Source organism: Nesoenas mayeri, assembly GCF_963082525.1.
Source record: "Nesoenas mayeri genome assembly, chromosome: 4".
NCBI classification, from domain to species: Eukaryota; Metazoa; Chordata; class Aves; order Columbiformes; family Columbidae; genus Nesoenas; species Nesoenas mayeri.
Window position 1 is genome coordinate 64723007 of NC_137540.1, and position 20696 is coordinate 64743702.

The following is a 20696-nucleotide window of genomic DNA, read 5'->3' on the forward strand; positions in this document are numbered from 1 at the left end:
ACAAGTTAATACTAGTTGACCAAAGTCAGGATACAATATTTTTCCTCAGATTATTGGCTGAGACAGTAAAGAGAGTCCTTTCATACTCACTGTACATTGAAATATAAGTGAGGTTGTATCTGCCATATACTGAGAATACCATGTCATAGTCCCTTCCTGTGCAGTTGTATTTGGAAGGTAAAGTAGCACTGCTCTATGAATCAGACTCTACATCACAGTGCCTGAGTAACATCCTACTGCTTGTAACGCTGGAGAATGTATGCAGACGTCAATCTTTGGCACTGATTACAGTCAGAAATCCTGGGTCAAGATCTCAGAAGAATTGCCAAGAACGGAGACAATGTTCCAGACAGGGCAATAACACATCTTGTCGTTTTATCTTTCTGGATCTTCTATTTTTATTTTCAGTGTTGTATCCGATTGTTTAATTTTTTTTTTTCTTTTTTAGACAGAATGATCTTAAATTGATTTTATAATTTTGCATCTGTCAGCAGTGACATTTGAGATACTCTAGAATAGTCTGCCTGAGTTCCAGATGCTGCTCCAGAAGAGCAGGGGCCTCTCAGAGATGGTATATCATTTCTGCCAGCACCAGAAGGGTATATCATACATTGCACTAAAATGCACTAGACAACTCTAACACAACTCAAAGTCCCGATCAAACAGTGCAAACATCTATGAGCATCATCATAAGTGGTCTTCACAGTCAGAGGGTGGTAGCTGTGCAAGTCTAATCTTACACTATGCTGCTACCTTTGTTTGGATGAATCTCATGCATATTTCTCCCCATCTGTAATCAAAACAGTTAGTGTGGCCAGCTCAGAGATGCTCAGTTAGGTGAAATGAACAACATCCTGCATTTTCCTTTCTCTTAGGAGAACTTCTAGGTCAGGGGAGTGGTTGGGTTTGCACCAGGGTCTACATCCAACATGTTTCAGTCACTAAGTTTTGAAATTTCTGCCTTTCTGCCAAGTTCCTAAGTTGACAGACAATTTTCTAAGTAAGGTGGATGGACAGATGCACTCCTTCTCACAAGCAGTTCATAATAGGTAAATATTTTCTAATACAGAGATTCATACACATTCCAAAGAATTTGCTCACTACTTGAGAAACAACAAGAACCTTTCAATGCCAAAGAACTATTTCTGCATCACTACAACAACTGGAGTCAAAATATTGCTCTCAAATCTTTAGCTTGCCTATAGATGTGTGTGCATGCACGTGTGTATACCAGTGATAAGCATTACCACTGTGAGATCATCTATAACATGCTGCTGTTCCTTGACTTGAAGTCTAAGGAATTCAATTTCTTGTTCCTCCCGTGTGGTGCTGAGATCATTCAAAGATGTGTGCCTCTTCAGTGCTGGTTGTGCAGATAACTTTTCTTTCTACAAAAAGAAAAATAAAATTAATTAATTAAATAAATAAATAAATAAACATAGAGAACATTTTAAAGTGTCTTACTGGAAGAGTAGGAAAATTCTCATGTGTGATGTAGTAATTAAGAATTCTTTGGATCCATCAGTGCATACTCCACTGCAACATACAGCCTCTTCCAATGAAAAAAGTATTACACACTCCGTATGCCTAAGTGTCAGCCCTTCATATAAGATATTTTAAAACGTGGTCAAATAACTCAGTCTGGGACAAAATTAGCAGACACATGCACTCTATGATCTAATATAGCAGAGCCTTTGGCACAAGCACTCAAATTCATTTCTGACTTCTAATCATAAAAGCAGCATTTATTAAAGTTGAATTTAGTCATAAATTTTTATAACCTCCAAACACATTTTATCAATCTGTGATCCCTTCCTGTAATCAGTGTGAACTTTCCTGAATCACAGAATCACAGAATCGACTGGGTTGGAAAAGACCTCAGAGATCATCGAGTCCAACCCTTGGTCCAACTCTAGTCTGTTTACTAGATCATGGCACTAAGTGCCATGTCCAACCTCACTTTAAAAACCTCCAGGGACGGCGATACAACACAAAGCACATGCCACTCTAAATTAAGACTGTGGAGGTTCATTTGCATTGGCTGAATTTCGGACTCTAAAATATTAGAGAAAAAGCCTCACAAGGACTTACTTCCACCTCAAAAGTAACTATGTACAATGTGTCCTTATAACATCATCTCAGTGATGATTACTTACCAATTCTACATTTTCCCTTGATAGATTTTTTATTTTCTCTTCCATTCTCTGGATACATTGCAACATATCATCATTTTTTTTGCTCATCCTCTTATTTTTTTCTACCAAAGGTTTCAGCTGACTTTCTGTCTCCCGAGAACGTTTCAGCTGCAAATGGCAAAGGAACAAAGTTAGTTGTGTTTTAGCTCGTAGGTGTAGAAAAGAAGAAATATGTGTTTTTTTCACTTGCTTTCTTCCTTCATTCAGAAAATGTAGTTCTTTCGTTAAGTGGCATCTGACAGAGACTACTGCTGAACTAAGAACTATAGGAGTCCAAACAAATAACCCAGAGCGTTTTTATATAGTCTACAAAAGCACTAGATCTGCTCACTGGATTTTGCTCTTGGAAAACTCAATGATCCATAAAAGTGATTTATTGATAAATTAATTTCATTGTATATAAGCTTCTTCAGCAGTCATTTTCACTATCTCTTAGTAGGAGTAAACTCTTCCTACTGTACCTTAAAAAGCCTATGCCTAATATGTAATTAGAGCAATGAGAAAGTCAGCCAGGGGGCACAGATTCAATCTCAGCATTCTGCTGACATTTTCAAGCTGCTCAATTTTCTTCCTGTGGTTTTATGATGTTAGACAATTATGTGAAGCAAATTACTGCCCTTTCTTGCATCTATGCGTATTCAATAGTTCACTCTTTTTATTTCATTAATCCTTGAGCTGTTTTGTTTGTAAAAAATCTATTTTTTCCAATCAAAAGATTTTTCAATTTACTGAGTTTTAACTGGAAATGAGAAAAATATAATCTTTCTCCTGAGATAATTTCACTGACTATTGGGTTTTCTGTTTCATTTTCAGAAGAAAATTGTTTTTCACAGTGCTTAATCACGTGAGCTTGCAGATATTGCTGATTTTATGTAACATTGTCTCACAATATAACAAAACCTTCTCCATATCTTTTCCAAAATATATTTCTTATGCCTCTAGGTTAAACATCAAGAAGAGCACTTGACTGAGTCATACATGCCCTCCATCTAGAAGGACACTGAAGGATAACTGTTCAACATTCTTCAGGGATGTTTTGAATGACTTATGTCCACAGGATTAGGAGGCTGAATTATCTTGTCTTTACATAATGTAATCTTCAAAAAAGGCAAGATGTTCTTGAGAGTATAGAGCAGATAAAAGCAACTGTAGCAGTTACAGTGGGGCAGGGGGGGAAATGAACAGAACAAACAGTAGCTAGGCACATTAGGAAAAATGGAGAACCATACCCAGGCTAAAACACATGTTCTTCTTACCCCAAGAAACTTAAATTTTTAATGAGTAATCCATTTTGTCATGTGAAAGGGCAGGTTAAACTGTACAGCTATGTAAAAAGTTCTAAGAAAAAAAACGTTATTGTGTTTTCAGTTCATCTAATTTTAGTCCAGCATTGTTCAATTGCCTTCACTAATCTAGATTCAGCCAAGATATTGGACAAGAAAATTTTAAAAATTAGCTCTTCTGATAATCAATGAGATGTCATAACTGAATTAAGTCCTTTTATCATAAAGAAAATCCTTCATATCCCAACATAAAGAGCTAATTTTGACAAAGCAAGGAGGAAGATGTCAGTGCTTCCCTCATCTATAGGACTGACACATGGACAGAATGCACTCCCCATACATAATAGAATTATTTTAGAATCAGATACATGGGTTCTATCAGGGACAATTTCCATCTGATTAGAATTTAAAAAAAATCTTTTCTTCTGCTACTAGAAATAGGGCACTATAAGAGGATATGCAAAAAAAAATTCCTATTGTTAAAACTCACCTCGCATTGCAGTCAATGCGAGTTTTACCATTAACCTCAGTACAAGCAATCAAATAGTGATGCAGGGTAATAAAATTCATTCTTAAAATTCTTGTAATAGCATTTCTTTTGTAAGTTACTATCACTCTCCTAGGATAATTTCACCTACTTAAGAGATTTCCCTGGAGAAATGGCAGGTTTTTCATCTCCAGCACAAGAAAGTTTTTTAACTCCTAGCTAGCATAAACACATCATGGAAAAAAAAAAAAATTCAAATTTCAAAAAGATTAATACAGTAATTTAAGTGCATAGTTTATGCATATTTCACACAACATCATTACACAGTGCCATAGGCAAGCTACCAGTCAACTTGATCACAATGACCCCAAAATAAATCTATAAAGTTTTAATTTTCTGGAACAAGAGACTCCACCCATGTCTTCTATGGTCACAAATGGATTTCTACAGAAATCTCTGTTATATTTAGATATAATTGGTTGAGGTCAACCAGGACTAATTTGTAAATTATTTATAACACTGACTTTCTAGCATTAAATCTTTTACCATAAAGAAGCCCTTCCAGCCACCATCTGTGTTATTACTAATTAATTTACCAGTTCATTTCTTTCATCTGCTAGGAGGGTATTTCTGTCTTCCAGCTTCCTTATTACAGCATTCAGTTCGGCGATTTTTAACTGAAATCTCCGCACATCTCGTTCATCCAAATGCTGCTCCTTTACATCAAAACACATAGATACATAAAATTACCTTTAAAATATTTTATTATCCATAAATCTAATATAATGGTTTAGCAAGTGGATTGTGTAAATTTAAAATGGAGGCTTTAGATCAATGTCTCAAACTTATTTTAATTAACTGAAACACTAAACAATAACGTCCTGTGAAAATGGTACATGATACATTACCTGAAAAGTGTCTACCTGTGAAATGAATGTAAAGGTTTAACAATTAAAAAAACCCATATACATAAATAATGTTTCACTTATTATTGGTTGGTTACTTCTGACCAGATTTCTGACTACCAGCTAAAATTAAATAAATCTAGGGCATAAGACATTAAAATCATATGGCAGTTTTTGAAAAGTACAGTATGTATTTGCCATTGCTTAAAATAATTCCTAAAGTTATGGAAGAAATAACTAAGAAAATAATGGGGTTCACAGCTGAAGCTCACAATGTAAATTCTAAAAGTTCTATATCCAGATATGTTTCAACATTCTTTGAAATTCAAGAGATCCAAGGAGTTTCTAAGTCACCAGTGAAATGGCACAGTGCAATGCATGGCCATTTAGCACAAATTAGTCCTTCTAGTATTTTAAAAGTAACTACAAAAACAATGTGAACACCCAAGTAGCAATTACCACGTTGAACATTGAAGAAAACACGACTTTCTTACCGGGCTTCCCATCAGTTCGGTGATATCCCCCACTCCTGCAGGAAGCTCCCTCTTAGGACTGCTGTGGTATCGCTCTGCCTCCTTCACTTGGACAAGCTGTTCATCCAAAGCCTCTTTCTGAAGGAGCAGTTTCTGTGTATGGCCTGCCTGGACACCAAGGTCTTTCTCCAGAGCCAAAATCACTCTGTCTTTGCCTTTTATCTCATCCATCTGGAAAAAAATAAAGCGGGTACTTTCTGTAATTCTCCAAGTGTTCACTGCATGCATATCTAAAACTTGCAAAAACAAAGTTCTGTTTCTCTCAGAATTATACCAGTACCCAAACTGTGATGGCTAAAAAGAAGATCTATCCTCCTCTGAAGCCTTTTCCCCTCCCCTTAAAAAAGATTCAGCCTTCACTTGATCATGAGATTGCTCAGTGCAGTCTCAACTCAAGAGACAAACAAAAATAGATGGAAACATACACTGAAACAGAATACATAGCCACTGAAATCATCCACTTCATCTGAGTATACACACTTCTATAAGCAGAAGAAAAATCTCTCTTCACTATGTTTCAGGGAAGAAACACACGGCCAGTAGAAGATAAGCAAAACACACCTTTTAAAACTCGTCTTTTTTAGTTTTGTTTTAAAGCTTTGGTTTAAAGCTTGAGCCGTACACATTTGTCCCATGTTGACTGCCACTTTATTAGTGAAAATCACATGTGGTAAATCTCTTCACAGGCCTTTAAAAATCAGTAACATATACACCCACACGCATTTAAATTTAAAATCTTAAGCATAGCTATGCATTTTATGTGCTTCTATTATAAGATTCAAATGAGGACTAGTCATTGTTTAGAAGGAAAAAAGCATATGCACACAGAGCATTAGAATAAGGGATACAAAGCAACAGTTCTTAAACAGCATCTATGATTATTGAACTGCATTGTTTGTATACCTTGATACAAACCAAACCATAGTGCTAGTGATCTATTGCAGCTCTCATAGGATTTGTCCCTCGCAGCATTGATGTTAAGAAGTAACTTAAAGTTAAGTCTGAGTGATGTACAGGATTAACACAATCAGATTACGTGATTGGATACAGTTTGCTTCTTCAGGATTATTGCCTTACTGTTTTCACAGTCTGCAAAGCACAGGAAATCAGTTTGTGTACAGAATTTGAGTGGTAGGAGGTGGCCTGGCTGAACCAAGTCAAGTCATAATTGGCAACAAAAAGGTCAGATTTGAAGTAAATAAACTGGTTTAGGCTACTTTTAAGTCCAAACTGGTACTGAAGAAGATTTGTTCTGACAGCAGTTTCTTTCCTGATTTGGGAAGGTTGCTGGGTCCCAATTCCTAGTCCAGTAAATAGATATAATTCTTCACAGTCCATAAACTGAGATTTGTGAGGCTTTCAAGTATGCCAAAAAAGACTTGCAGGAAAATAACATAGTTTTTATCAGTGGAAGAATTTGCAACATGCAGGGTTTCAGAGGGACTGTGCAGTGAACAGCAATGACAAAAATTAAGCAGCTGCCTCATTCACTGAATGCGATCTGTCATGAACACTGATCTATCAGGGACCTCTTGGGAGGAAAACATGTCATGTAACTAAATACTGTGGAGAGTTTTGCTTTCAATTACACAGGTGTTCACACTGAACATCTAAGTAATTGAGATAGAGATTTGGCCATGCAAGACACATATTTAACAAGGAAGAACCAAGGTTACACAGGCAGCTTTGATTTTAGCCACCCAGTAAGTAGCATATTTCATACTCTTGATACTCTAACAACTTAAAGGGTAAATGGAATGATATAGAGGTTTAAGTTGGAAGAAAAAAGAAAGCAACACTCTTGTTACGGAGTGCTGCTTGCTTAACTACAGCAGAACAGATTGTTTAAAACAGGTGTGACCAGTAAAATCACACCCATGTCACCCTTCACACAAACTTCCATTGATCAAAGCACATAAGCTCAGATTTGTGACAAAGAAATTCCATGAAAGAGGACAGCTTTGGGGTGGGGGTTAGGGGAAGGCAGGAAAGAAGGCAGAATTCCCCTCTACTCTTCCTGCTACTGTGTTTTGTTTTGTTTTTCTACCATAAAATCTACATGTGGTGAAACTTTCAGAAATAAGAAACACCTCATGTTTCAGTCAAATAGAAAAATCTTTGAAATGTTGATAATAATTGAGAACAAGAATAGCAATGCCTACACACTTTTTTTATTTTGTGCTTATTACTGGCATGCACCAGAAAATCTCTTCCTCATGTAAGCACATGAACACACACGTACACAAATGCACATAGTATTGCAATGGCATTTATTTTGTTAAAAGCACAAACTAGCCTGGGGCATGAGACAATTCACCTTAATTTCCTCAAGGTGACAGCTACGCCTTTGATTCCTTTAATGTAACTGCATCAACTCAGTCAATGCCTCAATTTTCATAAATTTCCCCCAATGCCTGACTCTGCATGCTACAGAGCAAACTTGTTCATCTTCCATGTCTGTTTTCTTAACAGAGAGAGCACAAATTATGTCAGGGGGGTTTGGGGAAGGGGAACAGGGGGAGAGGTGGGAAAGAGGAAGAGAAATATTTTACAGGGATGCAACATCACTCAGTTTCACATGGGAGAGATGGCAGGTAAAGGAGCAAATAAAGAAGAGGTGCAAGACTAGGAAAAGGAGAGATATGGTCTAGGTTTAAACTGAACATAAGCTAACAGTTACGGAAGAATGGTCAATCACTCCCAAAAGACTTTAGCTTAGCTTTGTCTTATATTTTCTAGTTGTAAAAGCCCACGCTAAGTCTCCATGCCAGTTCTGTACCACTGGAGAACTACTTTTTTCTTGTATTCTTGCCTCACAAGAATACTTTTTTCTTGTATTCTTGCTTGACACAAACAAAAAAAAAATGTTGGCAGCATAAGGGAAAACAGCTTTAGGTAATTAGACCACGTATTACAGTCTTCATTTTAGTGAGGAGTATCTTCCATTAGGTAAATGAAAATCAAAATGTATTAGTCTGGGTTCTGTGCTGCTTGCTACTTTGATCAAATACATGTTGTGGAAGCAGCACTGTCATAGCCAAGATTGCTTAGGAATCCACATGGTCTAAAAGAGAAGGAATATTTTTTATTAGACCAAGTGACAGAGATGGAAAGAAACAAGGTTTCAGGTACAGAAGCCCTTCATCAGATTAGAGAAGTTATATTATTCAAAACTTGTCAACTTTTCCACCTGTGTAAGTTTGATTTTCTCATAAAGGTTTTGCTCCCTCTTTCTATGATATGTATATGTCTACATATGTACATACACAAACAAACACAGTGTACATATATACGTTCATAACACATATTATATATATACCCATATTTTTGGATATTATCCAATTGGCATTTATGACTACTGTAGGCAAGCTGAGCATCCTTGGCTTTCATGGAATTAATCGAAATAACAATTAGTGTTCCCCTCATGACCTCTCAAGTTTAAAGGGTTAACCCTGTATTCTATTACTACAATATTCATTCACCAGACAGGATCCAGAATTTGTTACTTTACCATGCATAGCATTCCTTTCTTTTTCATGATTTTTAATGTCTGTTTTACATCACTAGGGAGCCATTCCTAAACTACTCATCACTTAAATACATAAAATAGTTATCTTTAATCCTGTTCTCTCCCAGGTGCAATTTGATTACATCTAAAGGCTCTTTTTGCATATCAGCTCTGAAATCCATACACATAGGTACACTTTTACCTGAGTCCCTATATCATGCTTTAGTCATTGCAACACCCTCCTCACTGACCCGAAATGCAGTCCTGCCTGCTCACCATCCAGTGTGAATGCTGCTGTTAATCTCTGGATTCTCTAAACTGTTTTTCTTTTCACTACATTAAACAACAACAAAAATCAGTTTCACTAACAAAGGTGTCCACAGACTAATTGGAGTCCATTCATTTTTTATCTAATATTAGGATGCTATGTCCACTCCCCAGTATCAGTTTGTCACATAGGCAGTCATGCATATTCTAGTTTTCTCCCATGCCATTGTTCCTACTTGAAGGGACGTTCCACAAAGATCTATTTAGTTATCTGACTGACCTTTCTCAAATTCCTCTTATATTTCTCCCTTTCTGTGACACCTCTAAAATAGAAAAGGAAATGATGAAATTGCACTGCTTAGATCACCATCTACTGTCTGGTCATCAAATAGGATACTTAAGCTCACAGATCCCTGAGAACTTAAGACATAAGAAGCACATTATAGAAATTCTGGGATTTATCTACTGGGAGCAGTGCAGGTAGGTCAAGGCCAGCACTGAGCTAATAAACCTGGACAGACAAGTCCTCACCTGATGATTCCTGACCTGATTCCAAGGAAGCAGATGCCTTTCCATTGTGCTCCTCAATCCCTCGTGGTCCAGGGAAAGCGGTGCAGGACTTGCCACAGGTTTCTGCACCTGTGGCACAATGTAGCTGGGACAAGCAGCATATGGCAACTGAAATCTGACTGCATTAATCTCCTACCACTGCTTTCATGTATTTCTCCCTGGTACTACTATTCACTTGAGACCTCTCACTAAGATACAAGTGGTAGAGACATCCTTTTCTTCCAACACACTTAGCACAGTGAGATCCCAAGCCATACATTGGGCTCGTGGGTATTATGTTAAATCAAATACATTATTCCATAAATTCCTTCCTACTGGTTGCTTTGGTTTCAAGTTTGTTCTCAGTTTAAAACTAATTTGCCCAATTTTTGCAGCTACACAATAATCAGGGTCACATGAACTCTTACATTCTGTTTTGCATATATTTAAAAGCATTTACAATACCCACATTTTTCTTTTTGCAATTAAGTGTGGTACAATTCAGTGCAAAAAGTCTGTGATAAGAAGGCTGTGGAGCAACATGAGGTTAGAACACATTTTCAATTACACGCTTTGAGAAGAAAAGTAGCAGAAATACCCTCAAAGATTTTAAAGAAAATAAGAACATCCACAAGCAGCTGCAGAGGGAAATTACTGAGAAATCACCTTGCAGAAGCAACTCCGGAGCTCTTGGTTAAAATTACAGCTTTCTGAAGTATCATTTCTTAATTAATGGGTTTTGTGCCGTCAAACTTTAGGTGCTGAACACAGCTATTAGTTGCATTACATCAATGAAGAGTTAGTATTTATAGCCTGTGTCAAAGTTACACAGATTCCTAAAAAGCTAGTGCCTAACTGCCTCCTAACACCTAATAGAAATTAGCAAAAAGAGGTGTTTTAATAGTATTTATCAAATACAAAAGAGAAACAAGTCAGCCATTGGAAAAAGTACCCCCTGCTAATTACCCCACACTTCAATAGCTACAGTGAAACAAAGTCAGAGACCTTTGGGGGAACTTTAGCCTCTCACAAAGTTGAAAGAGAAATTCCCAGGGAATTCAAAGCTTGATCTATCAAGGCAGTGACATACTCAGTTTTCAAAGTGGAAAAAGCCAGCTGCTGCATTGCCAAGTGTAAGACCTTCCTCTTTACCCATCCTTATCAAAGTCACCTCCTAGCCAAATGCCAAAAAAAAAATTCTACAGTGCTCTTCTCCAGAAGAAATTGAATTAATCTTTATACTAAACACTTGTCACTGAAAATAGGGCTATCTTGACAGAAGGATTGTTAGTTACTAGGACAAAAATAAATAAATAAGTAAATAAATAAAAGGAGATACTACTCAAATAAACAGATAAAATATAGAACTTAAAATATAGAACTTAGTGTTCCTTTATAAAGGTAAAAGGTGTTAATTCCATTAAGACCTAACAACAATACCCCAAGCTGAAAGCCCAGCTGGAGGGAGGAATTAAAATATTCCTGCATTGTGCATAGCATTGTCTACACCAGACATGGCCATCTATTTAAATAAATGTTTGCTGCTTATTTAGGAACCTTAGAGGAAGGAGAAAAGCTGCTAGCCATCCAGTGGAGAAGGGTCACAGACACAGACAGACAAGACTTATTAATTTCATGTGTAGTTTTTCTAAACCAATAGTCAATATTTTCTTTCAGGAGCTTTTCCCACTTTTTTTTTTTTTTTTTTTTTTTCAAGTCTGTAAATCTCATAAATTTCACAAGAAACACCATATGGATAGACAATTCCAGAACTTACTGATGGGAGATTTCTTACATCTTTCCCAAAAGTACTTTGCATTATTGTAGCTGACTACAACCTCTGCTACTGCATCTCTCCTGATGCGTGTTACAAGTGTTCATTTACAGAGTTCTAATGAACTCATGGTCAAAAAGATGGAAAACATAGGAGGACTAATTAATACAAATTTAAGGAGATTTTTGGCCAGGTGTCACACCCTACATAACTTCTGTGGATTTTTAATACTGTTCCATAATTTGTAAGGATATATAGAAGTCAGATTTGTGACCTACCATAATAGAGTCTTTAGAAAACACTAAGAATAAACACAAAATGCTGAGCCTGCACTATAAAAGGGTTTCATTAAATCTGCCTGATTCAGGAAAAAAAAAATAAAAAATAATTTTAAAAGGCCTGAGTGGAATGCTGCCCTCTTAGCTCTTGAGGGGACAAGCACAAATCTTCAGGGGACCAAAAGTGAAGTATTATTTGCAGTCCTAAAATGTTGGAGGTGGTGGAAGGGGTTTTTACAGAAGATCAGCTCAGCCTTGGAATGTAACTGAAACACACGTCTCAAACAGATGGAAAATCCAGAGCAGCAGCCTACAATTTGATATCAGCAGCTGCGTGTGTGAAATACAGGCGGGTTTAAGCGGCTGATCAGAAGCATGCAACAACAGGCTCTACCCAGCCATGCTTGACTGCACACACTGGGATGATTAAAACTCAGCTTTCCAGTCTCAGCATTTAAGATTTTGGTCAGGGATCAAAACTCATGCCACTGCACAAAGTGAGAAAAGCCAGGCTCCGTCCTTCTCAGGGCAGCAAAGGCTCATGGAGTGCCCCTGCCAACAGCCATCTCTCTACTCTAGAACTTTTTCAGAGAGACAAAGGTCTCTGCATTGTCCCCACTACTGAATGTACCCTAAGGATATTAACTTCACTGCATTAAAAGGGCAAAATCCTAGCAATGGGAATGCAGGAGAATATGAAGTATTGGAAAATAGTAGCCAACATTGCAAAGGATGTAATTATGGGGTTTGGTAGAGTGTTAAACTTCTGTTGCTACTATTTTTCATTTTTTATTGAAAAATAATTGCTGAATCTCTAGCAAGATAAAAGGTCGTCTAAATTATAGGGTCCTCTAAATTTTATCCCCTAAAAATGGAAGGGAATAACATACTTTAAAATGTCATCAACTGCCTGGAATAAAAAAAAAAGAATGCACCATCCTCGAACTTGTGGATGACGCCAAATTCTGGGAAGCTGTTACTGCACTAGAGAACAGGAACACCATACAGAGGGACCCTGACATGTTGGAGAAATGAGCCAAAAAACCCTCATAAAGTTTGCCTAAAACAGATACCACATCCTGCCCCTGAGAGACTTTAAAGTCCTGCAACTGAAAAGACTGGATGCAAATTGAAGACTTTGGTGTCCTGGAGGGCAAGCTGGATATGAGTCAGTGATGGGAGCTTGCAATGACTGAAGTTAACTTGATAGAGGGAAAAATCAGGAGGAGTGTAGCCAGAAGGATAGAGAAGAGATTTCACCTTTTACTAAGCACTTGTGAAACCACATCAGGAGCAGTAAAGCCACTTTCGGGCTCCCTCGCATGAAACCAGGTATTGACAAACTGGTACAAATACCATAAAACTGGACGAAGTCCAGGAAGACCACAATGGGGCTGCAGCAGATGGAACTGAAGGAACTGATGAGGGAGCTGGGCTTTCTCAGCCAGACAGAGTAGACCATGGGATGCATTACAATTGCAGGTACCTCCTCAGCTATCTAAAGGGGGATACAGGGATGAACAAGGCAGACGTTTCTCAGAGATGCAGTAAGCACTGAGGCAGATTGTCAGAGATTGTGGATCTCCATCTTCAGAGATTTTCAAATTTGACTGGAGGAAGCCCAGAGCAAGCTGATCCAACTTTCAAGGCAGCCCTACTTCAAGCAGGACATTGGACCAGACAATCTCAAGAGGACCCTCACCTTACCCTTCCATGATTGTATGATACTCCATGTATAGAATGCCAATGCTAAGTATTACATTAAGGACTCACAGACAGAAAAACACAGTGAGAGCTGTAGAAGCCTAGAAAACACTAGCTTATGAAGGACTTGAGTTCCCATCCCTGAAAGTGTTCAAGGCCAAGTTGGATGGAGCTCTGAGCAACCTGGTCTAGTGGAAGGTGTTCCTGCCCATGGCAGGGTAGGTTGGAACTAGATGATCTTTCAGGTCCCTTCCAACCCAAACTATTCTATGATTCCATGAGGCTATGATATTTGGGTCAGTCCTCAACTGGAATAATGTAGTTCTTAATTCTGAAAAGGTGTTATCCTTAGTCTTTCAGAAGCCTTTGCTTAAATTATAAGGTAGTGTTACACACAGACACAAAATTGAAACAACAATAATAATATTTTTAAAAATACTATATAAATGATACATAAACTTATTCCATAAGAATTTCCGTTGAATAGAAGTTTCTGTGAAACTGCCTTGATTTTTGCCTTTAAAAACTGCTTTATCTATTACTTTGAATTATATTCTTCCAGATACTGCATTATATATGGGAAATACCAAAGAGAAGGGCTCTACTCTGGAAGGGTTTTTTAATTTATGCATCTAGATAATTTGGTCTAAGGAGACAAAGGACACTTAAACAGTGCATCTCTCTTAAGAAATCATGGCTGATCAGGAACTTCTGAAAATCAATTCTGAAACAATTTATTTTACTTTGATTTTATTAATGGCAAAAAGATTTTTTCCTCGCAATGGAGCTGCAGTAATGTCACATTACTCTTTAGACATTTTTATGAGGTTATTTGAAAATACAATTGAAACAATCAAATTTAATTTATCTAGTATACTGTGTGCCCTCTCAAACACGAATCTGATTGTGCACCTAATAAGATCAGTGGAATCTTTTACATTGATTTTGTGCTTAAGACAACCAGGACTATTTTACATTCACGTGAAATATCTTTCTATTCATTTCAATTCAGGCTCTTTAGGTCTATTTAGGAAGGCCACATGTGAAAAGAGTTTAACACATTCAAATGGCATTTATCTGTAAAACAGGTGAAAAGTCTGATGTTAAAGACATTTCCAATAGAGGAAATAATATTTACTAAAAAACTACACCCCAAAATACAAGATGCAAGTGTCACCTGTTTATTCCAAAGTTTAAATATTATGTTTATATTAACAGTGTCTGACAAAATAAACATTGAGTTTCCTTCTCATTCAATACCATAAATCAGTGAATCAGTGATGAGATAATTCAATATCCTTTTAATGACTGTATTGTGCATATATTTTCCATGGCAAGCACCATAAAGTGTCCATTGTTCTTATCTGTGCAAAGAGAGTACTTAGAGAAATGTGCCTTGCAAAGTAAGTGCCTTCTTAAAGAGTGTCCATGTAGTCCCTGAACGAATGTAACCTCTAAATAATACAATATACTCAATATTTATGTTCTCTTTCACAACTGTGCTGATAATAGAATAAGGTTGGTCTGTTGCCAAAACTCACCAACAATTTGAACGTGCTACTTCAGCAATTTGAAACAAATGAGAGAAATTTTACTTACCACTGAAAACTAACTTTAAACCTGATTTTAAAACCAAATAAGTGAGTTAAATGTCAAGCTTGACTTCAGAGAAAAACTGGCTGAAATAAACTTTTATTTTGTGTACTATTTTATATTTAGATTTAAACATGAAATGTCCTTGTAGTACAATTCTGCTTTTTAAGCTACTTAGTAAACATAACTCAATAAACTCAAATTCTCTTCAGCATTAATCAGATGTGTATAAAATTTAACTTGTACCAGCTCGGACCTCAGAAGGAAGTGAGCCATACTGCTTCCAAGAATGTCATTAAAAGTCTGTTGATACAGAGTTATTTAGGTATAGACATGTTCACCTATGCAGTCCTCAGCTGACTCTATTCTTCAGGGCTGTTTATATTGAAGCTCCATAAACAAAAAAGTATGATTTTCTATATTCCTTTTTTTGGAAAAAAAAAAAAAAAAAAAAAAAAAATCCATAAAGACAGGCCTTAACATTTCTTCTTCAGACAGATTATTCATGCAAATCATTTTTCAAACTGCTATTTCCATTTTTTTATCTTCTTTTTTTTTTTTTCTATTTTCAGGGGGGAGGTGTTATGTGATTTCTGTTTGTAAGTATCTGCATCCGTATCAGCATAGTTTTCATACTACATTGGTAGAACAATACAACTGTTAAGACTCAACTAGTCAGAAAACACTGTCTGAATAAAACTGCATAGTAGCTGTTCTTGCTTTCTTATCATATTCTCAAAGTTGTCTCTTTACTTTCAAAGCATCTGCTTAATTTGTCTCCCCAGTTTGTTACTGGCTATTCTTACTTTCCACTTCCCTGTTGCCAACACATACATTGTGCTGATGCATATGTACTGCAAGTTTGTTTTTTTCTTTTTTTGGGGGGTAGAATCCATGTCCACAGGCATCCCTTAAATTAATGAAAACATTTATAGCACTGTAATATTAAAGTTCATTACAGGAACTGACAAATTTCAATATCATTTCATACCGCACAGAGAAAAAGTCTGTTATATTCTTTTGCCAAATAGCTGTTTTACTTTCCCTTACTGGGCACTAGGAACTTCGCTATACAATTTTGTTTGTGTTGAGGCTTACTGGGTATTTTTTATGGCTCATCTCAAAACTGTGAAGGCAATCTTAAAACTGATTAATCATATTTTTAAAATACTGACATTTGTACAATATAACCATGGCTGTTAATGCACACAATGTAAATGTAACCATATATTCATGGATAATGGCTTTTGCTTTTTTCCTTTCTTACTACTTTTTTCTTGACAGCAAGCCAAAAAATGCAAGATTTTACTCAAATTAGTGATGGGTATTATAATCAATGGTAGAAATGTTGATTTTTTTTTAATCTGCCATCAACCTGTGGTCTAAGATGCAAAATAAATCAGCCAAGCCAGACAAGACAATCAGACACTGCAGCCTGAATTACTCTGTCTGAATTTGAATTACAGTATGGCCAGCCCATTTATAACATTAATACCAAATATGTGATTTCTTAATAATGACATAAAACACAGACATACAAAAAAAAGGTGCAGTATTTGAAGCTTGGCTAGAGAACTGTGCTAATATTAATAACACTACCTGCCACATCCTTGCTATTTCATACCACAAGGGTAGGAAACAAACCAACCAAGAACCCCAAATCCACAGCTGATACAGTTAATCTGAAATTGAAGACAAGCATCCTTCCCACTAATTAAAATGGGGAGTGGAGGAGGGAGGGAAATATCCTGATAATTTGATTCCATAATCCCACTTAGACTGCCAAAGCAGCATCTAGGAACTCTGCTATATTTTTTATGTTGCCCCAGATTTAAAGAGTGCCCTATGCAATAACAGCTGCCTAAATTGCTATGAATTCCTAAAAGAAACACCTCTCTTTCATAAAAACAACCCATACAATTTAATGAAAAAAATGAAATTCTTTATCTGAAAGGAGTCACAACACTGCAAGGTGACACAAGACTCCTGATATTTTTCCTGTGTACTCTTTATGAGGGGAAAGGCATGAATACTTCCAGCCAAGGCCCACTAGACTGTCCCCAGGCTTCCTCTGGGCTTGGGCACAGGAAACAGAAGTTATCTGCACACTCTTCAAATACAGTCACCTTTTTAGATAATGGAGTAATGGAGAACCAGTAAGGCTACAATTATAATGCTTACTGAATTATTTGTATCACAGCAGGCTGAAAGCATCCACTCTTGAAAGAGAAAAGTGATTGCTTTACAATATCAACCAAAGACGTGACACAGCTGTGTTTACTGGAACAATTTAGGATGCCTCACCTCACCATTTATTGGGATCAAGAAAGTTAAATTTAATTAGAAACTATTCTCTAGTAAAATATAAGCCACAACATAGCAACCTTGTCTCCTCTTTAACACTTTTAAAAATTAACTGCACTTTATAGTCAGGACTTTAAAATTCTACATGTATAATATGGAACAAAATATGAAAGAAACTATGTTTATTGAAATCTCATGTCGTCAGTTTTTGCAGTGGTGTTTAATCAAGGAAATTATATCCCTGAGACTTGATCAATTCCAGTTTATTTAAAGCATACATATTAACTAGCTGTATTAAAAACTGTCACTGTCTCAGACAGAAGATCACCACTATTAAACAGATATTACACATCTGCAGCTTGCCATCACCATCATTTTTTCCAAAGGAATACAAGAACTAAGAGGATCTACCAGTATAAACACAAACTGATAAAATATTTTTCTTAAGAAAAGTGATGTTTCATTCCATTTAAAGTCTGTTCTTCTTGATATGAGATAAATATTAAGCTCACTATAATTTTAGATTTTATTTGCATAGCTATGATACTGCTAGCTTAGACAGACTAAAAATCATATATATACATATCCATATAAAATATCACGGTATCAAACAGAAGTGTCATTTGATGATGAACTCTTTAAATGTATTACTGTGAACAGCCCATCTTAGATTCTTTACATTTTACAAAGCTGCATAATTTGAAATATTTGGGGCACCCGCTGTTGGGAAATACTGCCTGGTTTTCAATTTTATACTGACAGCATAGTTTGCCATCTGTGCTGAAGTGCTAGGGTTTGTGAAGCGTGAAAAAAGCCTGCAGTTCTAGGCCCTAACTTTCCTGCTGCAACAGAAAAAAAGCACAGAAATTAAAAATAAAAAAGGGCAACAAGGTTCAAAATCAGATGACCTAGATAATGATGCAGAAGAAGCATAGACATTGTCTTGTTTCAGCACAATTGATTCCTCCAATAAAAATATAAAAGCTCTCTGAAAAGTTAATTTTTCCGTCTCACAAAGGTGTTCTTACATTGCCAAATGAGTAATGCGTGACTGTTTTCATCAACAGGAATTTGTAAGGAAATACCATTGACCAAGTGGGAAAGTCTATTTCTTTGATCTGTGGAAAAAATTAATCCTGGAAAGTCTTGGTTTATTCACATTCTATTTAGTGTGACATACAGCTTTGGATTTGGTTGGGTTAAACATGGAGCCAAGGTTCATCTACACTGTAAGGAGGAGGAAGTGCAAAGAGCCTACTGCAGCAACCAGCACTGATGAGAGACGTCACTGCAAAAGAACAATTTGATATTTATGGGCTCATACAGCAATATACTAATACCTGCTATGAAACAAGCACACTTTACTTAATGAACTTACCAGTCTGCGGATCTCTCTCTCACATTCCCGCTTTATTCTATTAATCTCATCCTGATGGGACTGATAAGCCGTGCGCAGGTCAGCAGCCTTCATTTTATCTGCCTGCATAATGTTGTTCAAAGCTTCTTCAAGCTGCTTTTTGCCAGATTTCAGCTCCAAGATCTCCTGCTGCAACTTCATCCGTTCACCGTCAAACGCCTTGCGAGCCTCCTCCTTCGCTTCACTCAGCAGCGCCGTCTTCACTTTGTCAGCCGCCCCGTCCCGTAGGACATTGACTGTTGATTGCAAACGCTGGATTTCTCCATCTTTTATTTTCACCATTCTCGCTACCTCCTGCTCATGCTGCCGGATCAGTAGCTCTCTGACACTCTGAAGTTCCTTCATTTTCTCCTCATGGAGCTTGGCTTTCAGTTCAGAAACATAAGCAGTGTGCTTGTGCTGCTCCTGTTCCCTTTCTTGCTTAACCTCTTGGATTTTCTCTCTCAATTTACCCACCTGGAACATCAATATAGAATATTGATTAACAAGTGCTACCACAGTTTTTAAAGTCTTCAAGGGATTTTTTTCTAAATCATTATTTAAAACCCCATTCTGAATATTCAAAAGCAAAGATCACATATCTGATGCTTCTCTCTCCAGTACACAACTAGAGAACCAGGGACCGAAAAAGGCTGTGTGTGTGCAGGAATCTGCTATGGACATGTGGTATTGGTGACAAGTTCTCACGGTTTTAGGCAACAAAATAAAATGGAGAAGCCTCCAATCTAGTTCTCTCCTTATCTCCTCCACCAACCATCCCAGACTACTCTACTACTACTACTACATCCCAGTCATAATCCCTCTATTGTGCCCTACAAGTAGATGGAAAACAAATCAAAGAAAAAAAGAGTTTCTGTTTATGCTGGGAAGGAAACGCTAGAAAACCTTGTACCATTTGCAGGACCAGACTTCATGAATGCTCATAGCGATGTAGATCTTCACATACATTCAATTAATTCATTCCCACAATAACCTTCTGTAGCTAAGCAGGACTATTATTGTTTCATAGATGGGATGCTCAGACAGACGTAGATTAATTTACCTAATTTACACACATACTGCCTTTGGGATTTGAGTCCCAAATTACTACACCCAAACCCACTACTTGATCTGAGGTACTTCCTGCTAATGAGATGAGAAAGGCTCTTGCCTTGAAGGAAGAGAGAAGAGATCCTATCAACAAAAGAGCATTCTTATCAGTAGGAACATGGGGAATAAAAGCAAATTAAAGTGGGGGAGGAAGGGGAAAAAAAAAAATTGATTTTTATTTCTTAATTTCTTAGCCACTTCAATGGGAAAGTCAAATAAGATAAGCCAAAAGAATTGGTATTCTGAAAAATCAAGTGAAGGGGCTTCAGACAGGACACCCCAAAACTGAGGCTATTCACAGTCGGCAGACACTTCAGAAAATATAGGCCAGTGACTCTAGCAGTTGTGGGGGGGAGCAGGGGAAAGGTCTCATAGCCTATTATAGTAATACCCACTGTGATGAAACCTCATTATAAAATGATGCTCAGCAGGCTGCGTGGAAAGTGATGCCTTTTCCAAATGGGAGTAGATGTTAACTTAGAAGAAAAAAAAAAAAAAAAAAAAGAAAAAAACTGCATTTCATCTTGCATCATGTCAGTTATACATTTCTACTATCCCTGTCGCTGAGACTGTGAACATACAGGCTCTACACTTGTACTTCTCATGTAAAGCAAAGTCAGAGCAGTGGTTTCAAAGTCTTGTGTTTTAGCCTTGTGTGACAGTACAAACATACAAACCAAACAATGCTTCATGCTAAAAGGAGGTTACTGAGCAGCAGGACATTAATCACTGTCACAATATTCATAGACTGTTTGCATCTGTGCTATACAAAGCTGTAGTCATAAAACACATTTAATTTATGCTAAACTA

At 36.9% G+C, this 20696-nt stretch overlaps 1 protein-coding gene across 5 annotated transcripts in view; it reads right to left on the reverse strand.

Moving 5' to 3' along the window:
• Positions 1-20696, reverse strand: part of JAKMIP1 (janus kinase and microtubule interacting protein 1) — a 90693-nt gene that overhangs the window by 52787 nt on the left and 17210 nt on the right. For all 5 annotated transcript variants that reach the window (XM_080344096.1, XM_080344095.1, XM_080344092.1 and 2 more), the window contains 5 exons: positions 18759-19253; positions 5365-5574; positions 4562-4681; positions 2157-2303; positions 1248-1388 (listed from right to left, as the gene is read on the reverse strand). In XM_080344096.1, coding sequence (XP_080200222.1) covers positions 1248-1388; positions 2157-2303; positions 4562-4681; positions 5365-5574; positions 18759-19253 — 1113 coding nt within the window. The remainder of the gene's footprint in view (positions 1-1247; positions 1389-2156; positions 2304-4561; positions 4682-5364; positions 5575-18758; positions 19254-20696) is intronic.